Source organism: Schistosoma mansoni, chromosome 4 (genome assembly GCF_000237925.1).
Source record: "Schistosoma mansoni strain Puerto Rico chromosome 4, complete genome".
Taxonomy (NCBI): Eukaryota; Metazoa; Platyhelminthes; class Trematoda; order Strigeidida; family Schistosomatidae; genus Schistosoma; species Schistosoma mansoni.
In genome coordinates this window covers 30,182,997-30,199,733 of record NC_031498.1, presented here as the reverse complement: position 1 = coordinate 30,199,733, position 16,737 = coordinate 30,182,997, and the positions used below count along the sequence as shown (strand labels likewise).

General features: G+C 34.2%; 1 protein-coding gene across 1 annotated transcript in view; it reads right to left on the bottom strand.

Annotated features, from left to right (window-relative positions):
* Positions 1–5,577: 5,577 nt before the first annotated feature.
* The window catches only part of Smp_170670 (hypothetical protein), a gene marked incomplete at both ends in the record, with an annotated part of 54,335 nt that continues 43,175 nt past the window's right edge, over positions 5,578–16,737 (bottom strand). Inside the window, 5 exons of the mRNA XM_018797449.1 lie at positions 5,578–5,867; positions 6,069–6,290; positions 6,483–6,752; positions 8,450–9,428; positions 11,616–12,509. Of these exons, the coding sequence (XP_018652490.1) occupies positions 5,578–5,867; positions 6,069–6,290; positions 6,483–6,752; positions 8,450–9,428; positions 11,616–12,509 (2,655 nt within the window). The remainder of the gene's footprint in view (positions 5,868–6,068; positions 6,291–6,482; positions 6,753–8,449; positions 9,429–11,615; positions 12,510–16,737) is intronic.

The following is a 16,737-nucleotide window of genomic DNA, read 5'->3' as shown; positions in this document are numbered from 1 at the left end:
AATATACATAAATGTCACAAGGAACAAAATGTATGCAGTTTGGTACACCAGATCACATTGAGGCTCGCCAGTGGCGATGATACGGATACAGAGTTTGATAACTCTACTATATGATGACCCCAAAGTCAATTAGATCAAAAGTCTAAGATAACGATGTGAGAATATATCAGTGAATTATGGATTGAGGTGTCGCTGTATATGGAATATAAAGTGACTGACAAGTTTCCGAAAGAGATGCTCAGCATGATATACTCAAACGTGATCTTGTGCAAATGCCTGATCAGGAGTCTTCAACCAGGAATGAATCCAGTAGAACAAGTGAGGCTAGGAACAGTGTCCAAGACTTGAAAATCTATTTATTTTGGAGATTTATCTACTTCAACAGTTTCATCTAAAAATATTCTGGCGTAATTTCCTTTTACCCTGAAAAGGACGTTACTCTTTTGGAACGAGGAATTTCAAAGGTACGTGACTTGAACTGAAATACAACCCTTGGTCGCCTCTCCAAGAAACATCAAACTTGTAACTTGTTCACTGGAGGAAGATTAAAGAAAACAAATTCTACGTTGATCTTATTTTTCACAATCCCCTTCATACTAGCAGACCAGTAATCAGACTCAGTATAAAACTACACCTTAGTAAACATCCATTCAGAACAAAAGATGAGGTTCGTGTAAAATTTTGTGCTGCCTTTTTGTAGTGGGGATCTAAAAGTTGAGGGATTCCGCACCTTAATCGATTGTGATATCACCTTCAGAAGTGTTTTATGAAAGGGGTCTCGACGTTTATTACAGTTCCTTACAAACTAAAGAAGGTCATTATAGAACTGCTTCTCGATCATCCTTTCCACTATTAACTAATGTTGCTACTGTTTGGGTACAGAACGTGAAAAGTAAAAAACCATAAGTCTCCGTAACCCAAAACACTTTCCAACTACCCAGAAATACATCCAAAGCAATAACTAACTCGCTACTTCCACTAAGTAAAGTTTGAAAATCTTCGATTAGTTATATATTATTACTAGATCTGGCATTCTTATAACATCTACGATCCCGCCTCGCGAGATTCGAACCCAAGACCTATCGGTCTTGCTCGCGAACCCTTAACCTCTAGACCATTGAGCCGGCATCCAACGGTGCTAATGTCTAACTTCAAACAATCCATGAAACTGAGCAACCCTCCGCCATTGTCTCCAGTGAGTTACTATCTCACAACAGATCATGGATGCGCACTGCTGAGGAATCCCACACTAGGACGAAACGCCGCCCAGTGCTTTCAGGTTTTCCATGGTGATCTAGCTTCAATTGACTCATGATTTCAATTGTAAAAATACATTTATTGTTAAATACAATGTTGACTTGTCTTCGTTTTACAATATAATCACTTATGAAAAATGAATTATCTATCAATCATCCCTGCTCGTCTTACAAATATTACACGGATTTATCCTTAACCATATTCAGTAGTTCTACGACAATAGAAGACTGTGGACTTGACAATAGCCCAAACTGTTATCTAGAATCTATCAACTACTCTGCACGGCTAAAAATAACTGTTCATTAACATTTTCAACAATGAAAATTATCTTTTAATTATTTTACGAATATGGTATGTACAGCGACTGAGCGAAATAAATAATCACTTCTTCAGCACATTTCATGAGCCATTATTCTTATTAACCGACTAACTCCATGATTTACAGTACTGAATGCCTAGTAGCTAATGAATATATAACATATCACTGATACGCCAGCTGTTTAGTTGTAGGAAATACTGATAAACCTTCCGAGTTTGATGATGAAATACCGTGACGAGGATATCATTCAGTGTGTTATAACGCTTGGATTCTCACGTCTACGCGAATAGGACGTTAATTTACCTTAGATGAATATCTACAATAGATTCCTTCCCAGTATCTATTCTACAGGAATTCAACACAACTCAGATCAAGAACACATGATTAGCCTGACTAGAACGTGAACACATTTCCACACCAAAAACCGACAACACAATAATAATATGGATAGGATAATATATAACTCATCTAACGCCTGTCAGACTATCTACAAACCTAACTAAGCAAACGACCAATTATTATCTTCTCACCCACACATCACAGTGTTTATTACCTTCATCCTAATTCGAAAATCTTCGCTACCATCAATCTATAGACCGAAATAGGCAGTGCTACCTATGAAGTTATGTAAGTCAGAATACTTAGAATGGATAAAGTTAGCGAGTTGTATGCTAAGAAAAGTTATCAGTGCATTGAGAGCCATGATTTATCAAAAAAATAACCCGATCAAGCGATTGTTTCGAATGATTTTAGAAACCAATGTACAAATTACATAAATCCACCTGAGTTACAAATCTTCTCTACCATCTCAAAACCGAACAATTTCTATATATTCACGTGGACATAAATAGTGAAGTCGATTTCCCCTCTAATTAGGAAACTTCTAGCAATTAGTGTATCACTGACACCCCACATATTGGAGAGTACAGATCAGAACCGTCTATGAATTATTATTAACATTATTATAGTTTGGTACTTTACAATTAATTCATAATTGTCAACCTTTTGTACGATTGAACATATCTGGTTGTAGTAATGTGTAGACTACCATTAAACTATGGAGATCAGAACATTTAGATCAGTCTTGACAAAATTAATCCTATTAGTAACTTAATCATATTTCTGGGTAATATCTAGAACGCGTTCTGTCACACTCAGGATTAGTTAGCTGAATGTACTCTTAAATGTCGATATTTGAAGGCAGTTTATATGATGGGAAAAACCTAATTAGAAAACCATTAAAAGTTGAAGAACATTATTAAAGTGCTTTTATCAAGTATGGGAATCGAACGAAACAACTTTACGACTTACAAGTTGATCGTGGGTGATTGAATTAGTATTCACCCAAAGCCAATATATGGATGTCAACTAAATTCCAACCAATCTAAGCGTATGATCTATGCTAATTAAAATTATTATCCTTCAAAAAGCATCACAATGTAACAGTCCTGGTCTCAACTTTGCAGTAAATAAGAAACTAGTGATAAGTAACTGACCCCCATAGTATCATTATTATCCCTCTATACGTAACCCCCCCCCCGCACCCACTAAATAAACAACAGGGAAACAAACAAAACTAGAGAGAAAAAGAAACAAACCCTTCATTTATATTCAGTGGCAAGTTAAAAAGTAAACAACAACAACAACAACAAGAAAATCATGTTATATCGTTCTTATATAATACAGGTAGGTATTAGAATTGTCTCTTGTCAAAAAACAAAAACAAAACAAAGATTGATAATGAAATTAAGAAGTGTGTATGAGTGCATATATGAATATAGATTGTATTTGTATATATATAAATATTCAAAGATGATAGAATGTAAGAAAAGAGGGAGGAAACAAACAGGATAGATATAGGAGATCGTGTGCGCATATAAATAAGAACTATCATTCAACCTTCCCTATTATCAAAGAAAGATATGGTAATCGTGTGTAAGTGTGTGTGGGAGAGAGAGTGTGTGAGTGTGTATATATGTGACATTAAACTATTTTGGAAATCAAAAGATGAAATGTTTGTTTATTTGTTTACTTTAAGAAAAAAAAGAAGACAAAATGGTTAATCAGCTGCATAATTTAAAGTGTATACAAAACAAATTTATCCCCATTATGTGCACACAATATCAATATTTACTTAATTATAATCATCATAAGTAATGGGAATAAGAAAAAAATGAGATAAAAATAAACAACTACATAGTGCTCTTCTATGATTGGCTTATGTTTTAACGCACACGCACACACACATTTCCAATCATATTTATACATATACAAGCATATATATATATATATAATAACTTTAAAAAGAACCTATAGAGTAAGGAGAACATGAATGTAATTGTAACGAAATCGTGGGGGGATAGTAACAAAAAAAAATCATTACAATAGTAATGGAAAAGGGGTTCTCAATGTTTATAAAACAAATTGTATAGATAGAGTAAATGGCATCAATGAACCATTATGTATATTTGCAAGTTGAACAGTTAAAAGTACTAATGAAAGAAAAACTCTTACATGATAAAATAATGATTATGATGTAAAAAAAAGAAAGAAAAGAAAATGAAATCAATAATCAATCAATCGATCGATTAATCAATCAATCAATCGATCAATTAATCAATCGATTCATTCATTCATCTTTATAAATTGAATTAAGAAATGATGAAACGAATAACTAATGATGATCATTTTGATACATTCTCATTTCTTAGATAGATGTATAGTAGATGTATCATAAAATATCATATACAAGAAAGAAAATTCTAAAGAAACAGAAAGAATAAATGAATCATGAATGACTGGATATCAAAGAAAAAAGGGTAGAAGGAAAGAGATAGAGACCCGCCGCACATACACACACACACACGTGTATTATGAATATTATACAGTAACTATGCGTAAACACAATGACAACACTACCAATAATAATGATCATCCTAGTTTGAACATGTACATACACACACATGTAGGGAATAAGTGATGTCATTCTACCATAGTTTACTTATAGAGAAGCAAAGAGACAAAAAAAATTAAAGGAGTAGAAATCATCAGAATCAGAAGGCAAATTAACAATTTGTCAATAAACAAACAAACAAACAAACAAATACACACACATACATATACACGCAACATGGATACTGGGAACTATGAAAGAAACAATACTTCTTTTAATTAGATCAGTTTGTTTTGTAACTAAGGCAATTATGAAAATAAATAGAGAGAGAGAGAGAGAAAGAGAGGCAAAAGAGAGTAACAGTGTGATACTTTGGTAATAAAGTAAGTGAGGAATGATATACACATGCATAATTAACAAAAACTACAAGAATTTTACATTCTCATCATTAATAATAATAATCATTACCAACATCCATAAAGGCAGTAATATTCGTAGGCAATGGTATTGAACAAAGTGGCCAAAGAAAGTAAACAAAAGAAACCATATCAGAAATCACCCTACCCTACCCCCCCCCTCACACACCAGAAAAGCACAACGATCATGTTGCCAAGGAAAAGGAGTCGAAAACAATGAAACAGGAGTAAGACTAAAATTTAGAGTCAAGTGTTCGTTTGGGTTCACACTAAAGCATAAAAATGGAAAACAGAGAGAGAGAGAGACCAAGGAATGAAAAGTTAAAAAAAAAATTATACTTCATTCATTATATTTAATGAACACTTTTATGTATTAAATACAAATGAGTTATGTTACATATAATCATAAACTTATCTTATAATCCAGAAATATCCAGAAATGTATATACAAAGAGAAACAATCGTGTAACCATGATAGGATGGGGAGAAGAAAGGACAAAACAAAACAAGTTCCCATTATAAATCAAATACAACTGTTGATACCATTATTATTCATGATATAAGACAAATATGCACATATGATGTTTGATTAAGGGAAAAGAAATGAGATCCAATATTCTGGTAAAAAAAGTCTTGATGTTAGTGTGTGTGTGTGTGTGTAAAGTGATCAATGATAACTTGTTTTATACTTTTCAAACGACGGATGATGAATAAGGTTGTGTTGAAGATGTTGTTGATGATGATGACATAGAAGATATAGGTAATGAATTATCATAAGTATCTTGTGATTGTCTAAATATACTTCTATTTCCACTACTATTATTATTATTATTATCCACCATACCAATTGTTCCCAATGATGTATCCGATGGATGGTTACCAGTAACTGGTGGTAATGTGTTTAATGAGAAGTTAGTATTGTTACTATTATTAGTATTATGCATTTGACCAGAATACATTTCTCGACTTGCATTTGTTGATGCTGATGATGATGACATTGAAGTGAATGTCATTTGATTGCCAGTCGATTGATGAGGATACCAGTTTGATCTACTATTATTACTACTACTATTACTATTATTATTGTTGTTGACCATCATCATTTGTTGAGATTGTTGTGGATGAGGCGGCAAGGCATGATGTTGTGAATGGGAATTCAATGAAATATTATGTTTCATCTCACCATTCATAGGATTTACTACTGATGGACGTTTATGATTACTATTATTAACGTTAGGTGTTGAGTTACCACTATTACTGTTAGCATTAGTAGTATGTCCTATATTTGTAGAATTTTCCATCATACTACCAACAACACCACTAACAGATATATTATCTACAATATTATTACTATGACTACTATACATTGTAGAATTCAACGTAGAATTCGACATTACAAATTGTACTTGATTTGTAGAACTCCAATCACTATTATTACCATTATTACTACTACTACCGGAATAATCACACATGGATGATGAAGACATCATCATTTGATGATGTTGTTGTTGATGATGATAATACTGCTGATGAATTTGACTTGTTTGATGATGTTGTGGTTGTTGTGTAGATGATGAGGAGTAGGATTGAGGTTTACCACCATCGTTGACAGGTGAATGACGGAGATATTGTTGTGAGTGTTGATTCATATGAACACGTTGTTGTACTGATGGTATATCGGATGAATTTGTGGACATTTGATGAGATATGATATCAGTGGATGGATCCATCTTAGTAGACATAGATGTTGATAATATGTCACTGTTATTATTACTATTAGTATTGCTACAAGCTGAATAATTCATCTGAGCATCACGTATTACTGGGTGATTAATACTTCTACCCAAACGATTATCAGTGGGTTGACCTAGGGTTTCAAAAATATATAAGGTATTTAAAAGAAAACAATAATATCAAATATAACACTTTGTAAGAGAAAAATTGGTTGATGAAGGACTGTACATCTTTATGCCCTGGTACGGCCGAGAGTGGGGAGAGTCTGCTCTCTCTCTCTCCAAATGCTCTCACATGGCCACGCGTATATAGCCTCTGTCAGGGAAGTCCTACTCACTGCTTTATCGTGCCACAGGTGTTGTTTACGAAATTGAGAGGACGAAAAGCGAATGTCCGGTGCTTTAACCGAGTTGGTGGACACGGAAAGTTTACCTAGGGGAGTTGGAAAACCCTCATTCCAAACCAATGGTGCATATGGACTCCAGTATCCTGAGGGAACAATTGGAGTATGAATCAATCGTTGGTCAACGACTACCATGGGACTGCATCTCCTCACGATGTTCCACTGCCTTGTGGATCAGACCTTTAGGTCAAAAACTCCGGGTGTGGTCCACTAAGAAAACTACCTGTTTCGGTTTGCGCACCCGAGCAGTATCACAGCGCTCACACCAATCAAATGAGATTTGTGGCGCATACATATCTGGTGCCTCTTTGTACCAATATTTACGTGTTTAAATAAATAAAATAGATAACGATATATGGGACAAGGTACTACTCCCCCCAGTCATAATCCGCTGGACTGACTAGCATACTGTTAAGTTGGAACAAAGATGTTGGGGAAAACCAACTCAGAGTAAAGGTAACAGTTTATTAAAGGAGATGATGACTGTTGAATTTGAAGCTTCACATCATGAACTGACTTTGAAAAGATAAACTATGAAAACCAAGAAGCACTGAATAGCTGTTTCACCTTACTATGAAACTCACCGAAAGTTCACATCCACATCAGTGATGCTAATCGACTGTTTGAATTACAGATGTTTTGAGATCAGAAACGGTGATCTATCTACTAAATGAAAGTTAGATGCTTTAATTACTATATAGTCGATTTTCATCATTAATTTCACATTATATATTTCATGTTACATCTTCTACTACAATTGATATTATTACTATTACTACTGTACTTTATGTAAATAAGGTAAGTTAAACGGATGCACAAATAGTGTGCTGTGGTCTACTTATACCCACATAAGTAGTATATGGTGATGGTCAGGCATAGAATGTCTTTTCGCAGAAGATCGATAAGGAAAGAACAGGGACGAAGCGCAATCGGTATGAAAATGCATGAACAATGAAATCAGAGGAGATGGACTGATATTTGCAGAAGGAACAGTCAAGATTGAGACTATTGATTGTGATTTTGCAAATTGACCGTTAACTGTATGGTTATCAGATTTTAGTGAGATAGTCTGTAATTTGTGCTTAAATACATTCGATTGTCCCCACTCGTCTTCTTGTTCACTATAATAGTACGTATATATGAAGAGGTGAAGAATTGAATAAGGAAGGTTATCTTAAGTCAAAAGAATTTTTTCTATATACCAAATTATAATACTTGGAGTTCAGTTGGTTATTGAAAGTATTAAAATTGATAATACTGTAATGTTCATTCTTTGTCCTTCATAATTGACCTGGTTATTAATATGCAAAGGAGGGAGACAAAAATCAATTGAATTGGATAGAATTGATCATGAAAATAGGTTTAACATAAAAAGTACATAAAAAAGGAATTCATAGCAACATGAAAATATATATATATAAACTCACTTGGATGATTACAATTTGAAGATTTAAAACCGGTTTCGTTAGTTGACGATGCTGTCAATGAATTTGGACCTAATGGATTTGAATCGAAACTTGTATCATTCCATCCAAATGTTGAATTATTATTATTATTACTGTTATTAATATTATGCCTTCCTCCACCAGGAAATTGACCAGTAATTTGAGAATGCTTACTTTGACCTTGAAGACTAGATGGATAAGTTTGTGGAATAACCGACTGAGAAGAGGATGAATAATGATGTTGACTTGAATTATAAAATTGTCCAGGAATATTTTGATTAGTAGGATAAGATTGATGATTTGACTGAAAGGTAGGATGGCGAATAGAGTTATCAGTAACATGCGAGGTGTTGTTATTATTATTATCTATATCAGATGGCATATATTGATAACTACGTACAGAACTAGATCTTTGTATTTGGTTTGGTCCAGGTAATATACCTGAAGGTCCTTGATTGTTAGAAACTTGAGGAGCGACAGTTGGAAGATATTGAATTGTATGTGGTGTTCTAGGGGTAATTTGAATACTTGCATTACCATAACCAGCACTACCCCCGCCAACAACTGAGGATCCTAAAGGTGTACATACAACAGATGAAGTAATTACTGAACTGGATGGAATAACTCCAGGAATTTCAGATTTTGAAGGACAATCAACAACACGTTGATGATGAGAATGATGATTAATTCCATCAGTATTGTATAACAATGGATGATTATTTGAAGTATATTCATTTGACGAATTTGTCATACGAATTGTACTATTATTATTATTGTTATCTGATTGTCGAACTGAACGTAAATGTTCATGAGATGATGGTGGTGGAACTGGATGTTGTGTTGTTGACGGTTGTTGTTGTGCAAAATGTATTTGCATTTGACCAGTTGATCCAGGTGCACTAACATGTTGATAATTCATTTGTTGTACATTTAATTGTGCATTAAAAAATGTATTATTCACCTATAAATGTAAGTGAACACAATCAATGTTAACTTGTATATATAAACTATCTATCTAAACAATGCTTATTGGATATGTAAACTCATAAACTAGTTTCTTCGCTGTTTGGAGAAACAAGAAACAAAAAATAATAACATCTGTAGTTACTGTGACTAAAAAAATGATTTTGATCGTTCAATCATCAGTTAATTTGACGTCCTAAGTAAGGGATGGAGTAGGAGAAATTTAGAAACGTACAGGCTTCTGAACTCAGACGTGATATCAGTCCATCATCAAATTACTGACAGTTTAAAAAAAAGTAGTGTTACTTGATACAGACTAACTAGTTAAGATATGTACGATAACCTTGTTCAGTATTTGAAGATATTGGATGAAATGACTCAGAATCGGTGATAGTGATGTAGATCCATTTACTTTTTATCTCCTCCTCTAGATCTTGAGTTCCAGTATTCTTTCATATACACTTTTAACTCATTATTCTTGAATTATATTCTAAATGTTTAATCTTTCTGGGTATCAGTACTCCTGAAATTATTTTAGTTTATTAGCTGGTCATCTTTTTAACTTGTTCAGTCATCGATGCAAAATGTAACAACTTCGACCGATACATAATCGTACCAGATGCTTTATGGACAATGACTAATTTTTATGAAAAAATGACGTCGTTAGCTGAAGAGTTGAAAACAGAGAATAACTAAACAGCTATCTCATTTTAGGGCTCCTTAAATTGGCTATACATCTGCTTCACCCATCATTGAATCCTCATCTGAAGCATTCTGGTATTGTAATAAGTACAATATACCCTACGACCACTAAATCGGAATACAACATACCTCTATACTGACAATTCTAATCAATTTTTTTTAATGGTAACTTTGATAGGACTAATAATCATCATTAATATTTGTTGGTAAAAATGATAATTTTCCGATTTTTTTTATTCACATTTTGTTTCGTTAAACTTTTTAAGAAATAGAGAATGACCTTGGCGGGTTTTTTGTTTAAAATCAACATTACAACATAACAAAAACCAAATTTATAGTATCTATGTGATTTAAAATAAATCAATAGAACATTATTCAACTTCTAACTAACTAACTAACTAACTAACTAACCCATTCATCTCAAACTTATTTTATTCAATTCTGTTTCACTGGTAAAGAAAAAGGTTGAAGATTGTGCACGATTATTGAAATGAATGATGTAGAAACTTTGAATAATAGTAACGATAATTATTATGATTACTGACTCGTGTTAACGATCGATGGTTGTTTCGTTCCATTTTAAAATTCTTAACAAATATACAACTTCTGATGTTTTTAAAGAAGTAGAAACCTAAACTTTAAAGTTTTATTGCAACAGCAGTAACGTTTTGAAATATGACAGTGGATGATGAAAGTTACAACCGTAAGGGAATTAGCAGTCCCCTTAATACTCCGATGTGTTACTGAGTGCCAACTAAAATTAACAGGAATGTAGCTGATACCTTGAAGCGTTGGTTGACCTTTACTATCGTGATAACTCAGTTGAGTTATAATAATTGAAATACTTCATAATTAAGGTTTTACTATTTCAGACAGAACGGTTGAACAGAAATTAAAAAAATGAGCGTAGCTACTTCAAACTTTCAGGGCAAAGTCGTAGAAGGATATGATGTCAGTAAGATATTTCCCGTAGATAACTGATATAACTGACATGGCGCTAGTAGTCATATATATCTCCTAACAACCTACTGTGTGAAAGAACAAACCAGACTCCAGAAATCAAGAAGAAGCGCTCGAAGTTGATAGGACACACATTGAGGAAATCACCAAACTGCGTCATAAGGCAAGCCCTCACTTTGAATCCTCAAAGACGAAGGAAAAGAGGAAGACCAAAGAACACACTACGACGAGAAATAGAGACAGACAGGATTACTTACGGAAATGTTGTAGATTATCAGATACATCCAGTTATCCCTTTGACTCCGTGGCGAACAAAACTATTATTATTAACTCTGTTTTTTTAAATCCCACGAGGTTAAATATCATCCGAATCTGGGGAGAAGCAAGAAGCAACAGCCCACCGGGGACAACTTTAGCAGAAACCTGGTCAGTTTCACTTTACAATAAAAGCTATTCTCAAATAGAACGATCTCCGCAAAAAAAAACCAAGCATAAATAGACAGAGTAAAAGTATGTCACTTACTTGAATTGAAGGAGGCTGTTGTTGAGATGGTGTTGGCAAATTAGGAACTGGAGAAGGAAGTGAAGAACCACAATTAGTGACAATGCCCATAGGATTTTGTGGTGGTTGTTGTTGTAATGTTGGTTGAAGTTGTGGATTTGTATGGGGATAGCCTTGGGGATTAAATTTAGAATTTATTGGAATACTTTGAGAATGAGGTAAATTACAACTATTAGGAGTCATATTAGATGATAATGATTGGTTAGGATTGCATAAATGTGATTTCGGGCCACAATTTCCAGGACTTGAGTTTTGGTTGCGTGCACCTTGAGATATAATATGATGTGCTCCTTGAGGTGGTGCTGGTATAACGGGACTTCCATCTAGATGAAAGGGAGTCAAAGATCCACCACGATTTGAGTGGACAGTATGACCAGGTATTGATCCAAGACTGTTCCCATTGCTTGAATTATAAAATGAGGCTGAACATGATGGAATGTACGGACCTTCAGGTCCAGACATTTGAGATAATCGTGCTAAACTAGCTAAACTGGCAGAAGTTAAATGCTGTGTGCATGGAGTACTACTAGGAGTTGTCCTCATAGTAATAGAATCTGGATTTGGTCCCATCATATCGGGTGAATTGAAATATGGATGATTCATCGGTTTATTCGTATTAGGATTGTTTCCGTAATTATTAATTGGACCATAGTTTGTATTGCAATTCAAACTTGTACGACTTCCAAGATTTGAGATGGAACATGATACACTTGGACTGATAGTACCACTAGGAAATGGTTCACCACTACTTTTTGGCGTACCAGAATGACGAGAATTGACTAACATCATCATATCCATATTCCCAGATTGTTGTTCAATTGGAATTTGTCCAGAATTCGGTCCACATATCATGTCCTTAAAATAATAAGAATAATAGGAAATCATTTAAATATGGTGATCGATCAAATAAATAACTTGATCAAATTGTAGATTACTTAAAAATTAGCAATTCCAGTCCTAATATATTAAATATTGACTTTAATTATTTATCAAGATGAAAAGAATCGTCATACCATCTAAGTGTACTTAGTGTACAACGTTTATTCACCTGAAATTAGACCACACTTCAAAGAGTGAAGAAGGCTAATAATAATAATAATAATAATAATAATAATAATAATAATAATAATAATAATAATAATAATAATAATAATAATATCCGGGAGGTCAAACTGAAGTGCATAAAGTAGGGTTTAAACCTGTAATTCAACTTTTTATTTATTTTGTTTAAACGCATAAATATTGGTACCAAGTGGCACCAGATACATATGCGCCACACAAATCTCATTTGATTTGTGTGAGGGCTGTGATACTACCCAGGTGCCCAAACTGAAGCAGGTGGTTTTCCTAGGGAATCGCAGCCCAATGGTCAAAAAGTCAGGTGCTTTACCAATGAATCCACTGACTAATTTCATAAAGCTAGTTGTTTTACATAAAATTTACTCTGAAAAATGTAAAGCATACAAACGCATCTGTATCTGAGTATAATAATCCGTTTTTGCAGTACGTTGAGAAACATCTACACAGATCTATACATTGTACTGTTTTTTAAATTAATGAACAGTGATCTATTCAACTACTGACATCATTCTAAGAAGTTTGACAATATCAAGTAGTAGAGAGTATGAGGGACAGAGATATGCTATGTACCTCAGCATCTGAACTTAACGACGAGGCATTAATTAACTTTTTCACCAATAATAAACGGGGTGAACTACCTAAATCAATCAAAGAAATGTAAAACAATCTAGAACAAATTCTATCATATCTGATTATTAGCAGTATTTATATACAGATCTTTCTTGTGACGGTTGTTAGTTTCTGTTACAGATTGGAAAATAATCTAAAACATTGAATAAGTGTTTTTTCTTGACCAAAACGTGGCACAAATCCATGAAGTCACTGATTAGTGGACTGAGCCATGTTAGTAGATGTAGACTACCTGGTTGGGATTCGCGAGATGATAGCAACCGATGGTTAGAGACCTTGAATGACATGGCTCAAAATCGTTTGCAATGGCGAAGGTGCATCCACTCTTTGTGTTCTGTCAAATTCTAATCTTCTGAATTCTTCATGTCTCTATATTTTTTCTCTTTCCAAATTTATTTCACTGGATTGTACTCCTTGAATAACATCTTCAAACCCTAATCTTTCCAATTACTGTTTATACTCTTATTACCTACACCACTATGGGATTTGAACTGAAAACTGCATCTCTGTTCTAATGTGGTATGGCAACTCGAACTGATGTACGTACGTACGAAGTTTTACGTTGTGACTGACCGACTTGTCTTGACTCGAGACTGATCAAGTGTCGTAAAAATGCTACTGAATTGGAGTGCAACGAATTCAGATATCTAACTCCAGAGATATACCCTGACAGTCGCCCTTTAATAACCCTATCTTTTTGATATCCTGGAAATCTACGCAGATAAACAACAGCTACAGATCTAATTGTAAACGTCATAAACCAGGTTTTTAACTGTTTCTAGGGTAGATAATGTATAATTCAGTTTAATTTAACGAATAAACAGAATGTATATTTTTCAAAGTTGAAATCATGAGTCAATTGAAGCTAGACCACCATGGAAAACCTGGAAACACTGGACGGCCGTTTCGTCCTACTATGGGACTCCTCAGTAGCGCGCAACCATGATCCCGCACTCGCGAGTTTCGAACCCAGGACCTACCAGCTTCGAGCCACAGCCCTTAACCGATAGACCACTGAGCCGGCATCCAACGGTGTTAATGTATAACTTCAACCGCGCACTGCTGAGGAGTCTCATAATAGGACAAGTTGGCCATCCAGTGCTTTCAGGTTTTCCATGGTGGTCTAGTTTCAATCGACTCATGATTTCAACTTTAAAAAATACTGAAATCTCCACAAAACCCCTTCTGATTAAAATGTATATTTATTTACAGATTAAACAACCTAGAAAAATGAAAACGAACGAAAAACAAAACAACAACAAATTAATCAAAGAATAAATAGAAATAAACAATATCTACCACTTATACATACACAGTAGTGTAAAGTACACATGCACAAACAAACAAACACTTCCCAACTATTATATACAGTAGGTCAGATTAGTTTTTAAAGTCAAGGTTAAAGAGAGAAAAGAACGCATGTGAATGAGTGATCCTGCTATACACTAACACACACACACATACGTAAGGAAAACTATATCAAGTTTATTTCTGCCATTCTTCCATTTATCCTAACTACGATCTGATACTTTTCTCATTCTCTCTCTCTCTCTCACTCTGTCTCTTCATTTGTAAACAATTTTTTTTTAGAAAATAGCAATAAATAAATAAATAAGAACAGTATTAAGCAAGAATGAACAAACGAACGAAAAAACGCCTTTTCAACCTCATAAAGAAAAAAAATTTCAATAAAGGAAGACAAAAAAAAAAGTTGAAGGGCAATATGTTAGAGATTGTTGTAAACGAATGAATCAACCACTAGATGGATGAACATAAGGCCATAATAATGATAATAATAGTAATAATAATAATGGTGGATGAGCTAAGAAGGGGGCAAAGAGGTAAACACAGTAGTACTATTTACTACGGTTAATAATAATAATAATGGGTAAACAGTGAACACAATTAAAAGAAGCGCTAAGGATATATATATATATATATATATCCAGGATGCTTACCCCTGTCAATGCACACATGCCTATTAACATTGGATGTATGGATGTGATTCAGTGATATGGAGTGTTGTAAAATAAGGATAAGATCAAATAAAAGAATCAAAGTAATGGGGAAGTAGAAGGGAGAAATATACATCATTGTAGCATCCATATACAGGTTTTGATAAATTCAAATTATGATGAGTAAAATTATTTTTTTTTGGTTCATTTATGTTTCTAGTGATTTAGCTAATAACTAGGACAAATTATTAGTTCTCGCTTACAAGGTATTACCATATTTCATCTGTGAAATAACCACAGTAACAGCAAGCAATAAGAATGAATCTATAGAAAAAGATTTTCAAGGAAATTCCGAAATCATCCTACTTGGACGGCCGTTTCGTCCTATTGTGGGACTCCTCAGCAGTGCGCATCCACGATACCGCCTCGTGAGATTCGAACCCAGGAGCTATCAGTCTCACGCCAGAGCACTTAACCGATAGACCACTGAGGCCGGCATCCAACGGTGTTAATGTTTAGCTTCAACCAACCCACGAAGTTGAGCAACCATTTCACCAATGTCTATTCACTTGGCAATCTAGACCATTCATTTATATAAATTCTTTTGAAAAATAACTAATTAAATGAATATCGATGTGGTTTAGTAGTTAACTTTTAGTTACTAAGTTAAAGGTTCGAAACTCGCTCTAGTTATTTAACTTTGAACGATTGGGCAATGTTAACTGGTCCTCCAAAAAATATAACATGAGGCAGAACAAAAAAAAATACAAGTATCTATAACTGGTAATGAGATAATAATGAAGAGTCAGTCAGTCAGCTACAACGTACGACCAGGCACATATATGCATCGGTCCAAGTTGCCATATCTCGTTAGCACAACAAGATCAACACCGGATTCATAGAAATAGTTAATTTAGTGGTGGTAGTATATAAAAGATAGGTTGTATATAAGGATATAGTATAGGAAGGAAGAACGTTATGAAGCAATTTTAATCTTAAAGTTTATGGGAAGATAAAGAGTGTATACACCTACGCCATTGTGATCGATTCTGAGCCATGTCACCTAAAGTCTCCAACCATTGGTTACGATAGTCACGCGGACCCCAACCAAGTAGATTTGTTACTATATTGGTTATTTTACACTAAGATTATTTTACTATAAGCGAACATATGATCTTGAATAATGTGATTATTAATATTATTATTATTACTAAATAAGGAACATGTAAGTAATGTGATGTCACTTCCCGGTTGCCCACACCGTGGAAGGGTTCTTCTAGAGGTACCTGAAAAGGAAATTGGGTTAGAGGTGGTCTTAATGACCTGAGAGCGTGACCGCAATGCCCAAGGGACAACTGCTTGAGGTCGGTCACACACGACCTTTTTGTGGGTATTTTTTGTGTTAGCTCCAGTGCTTG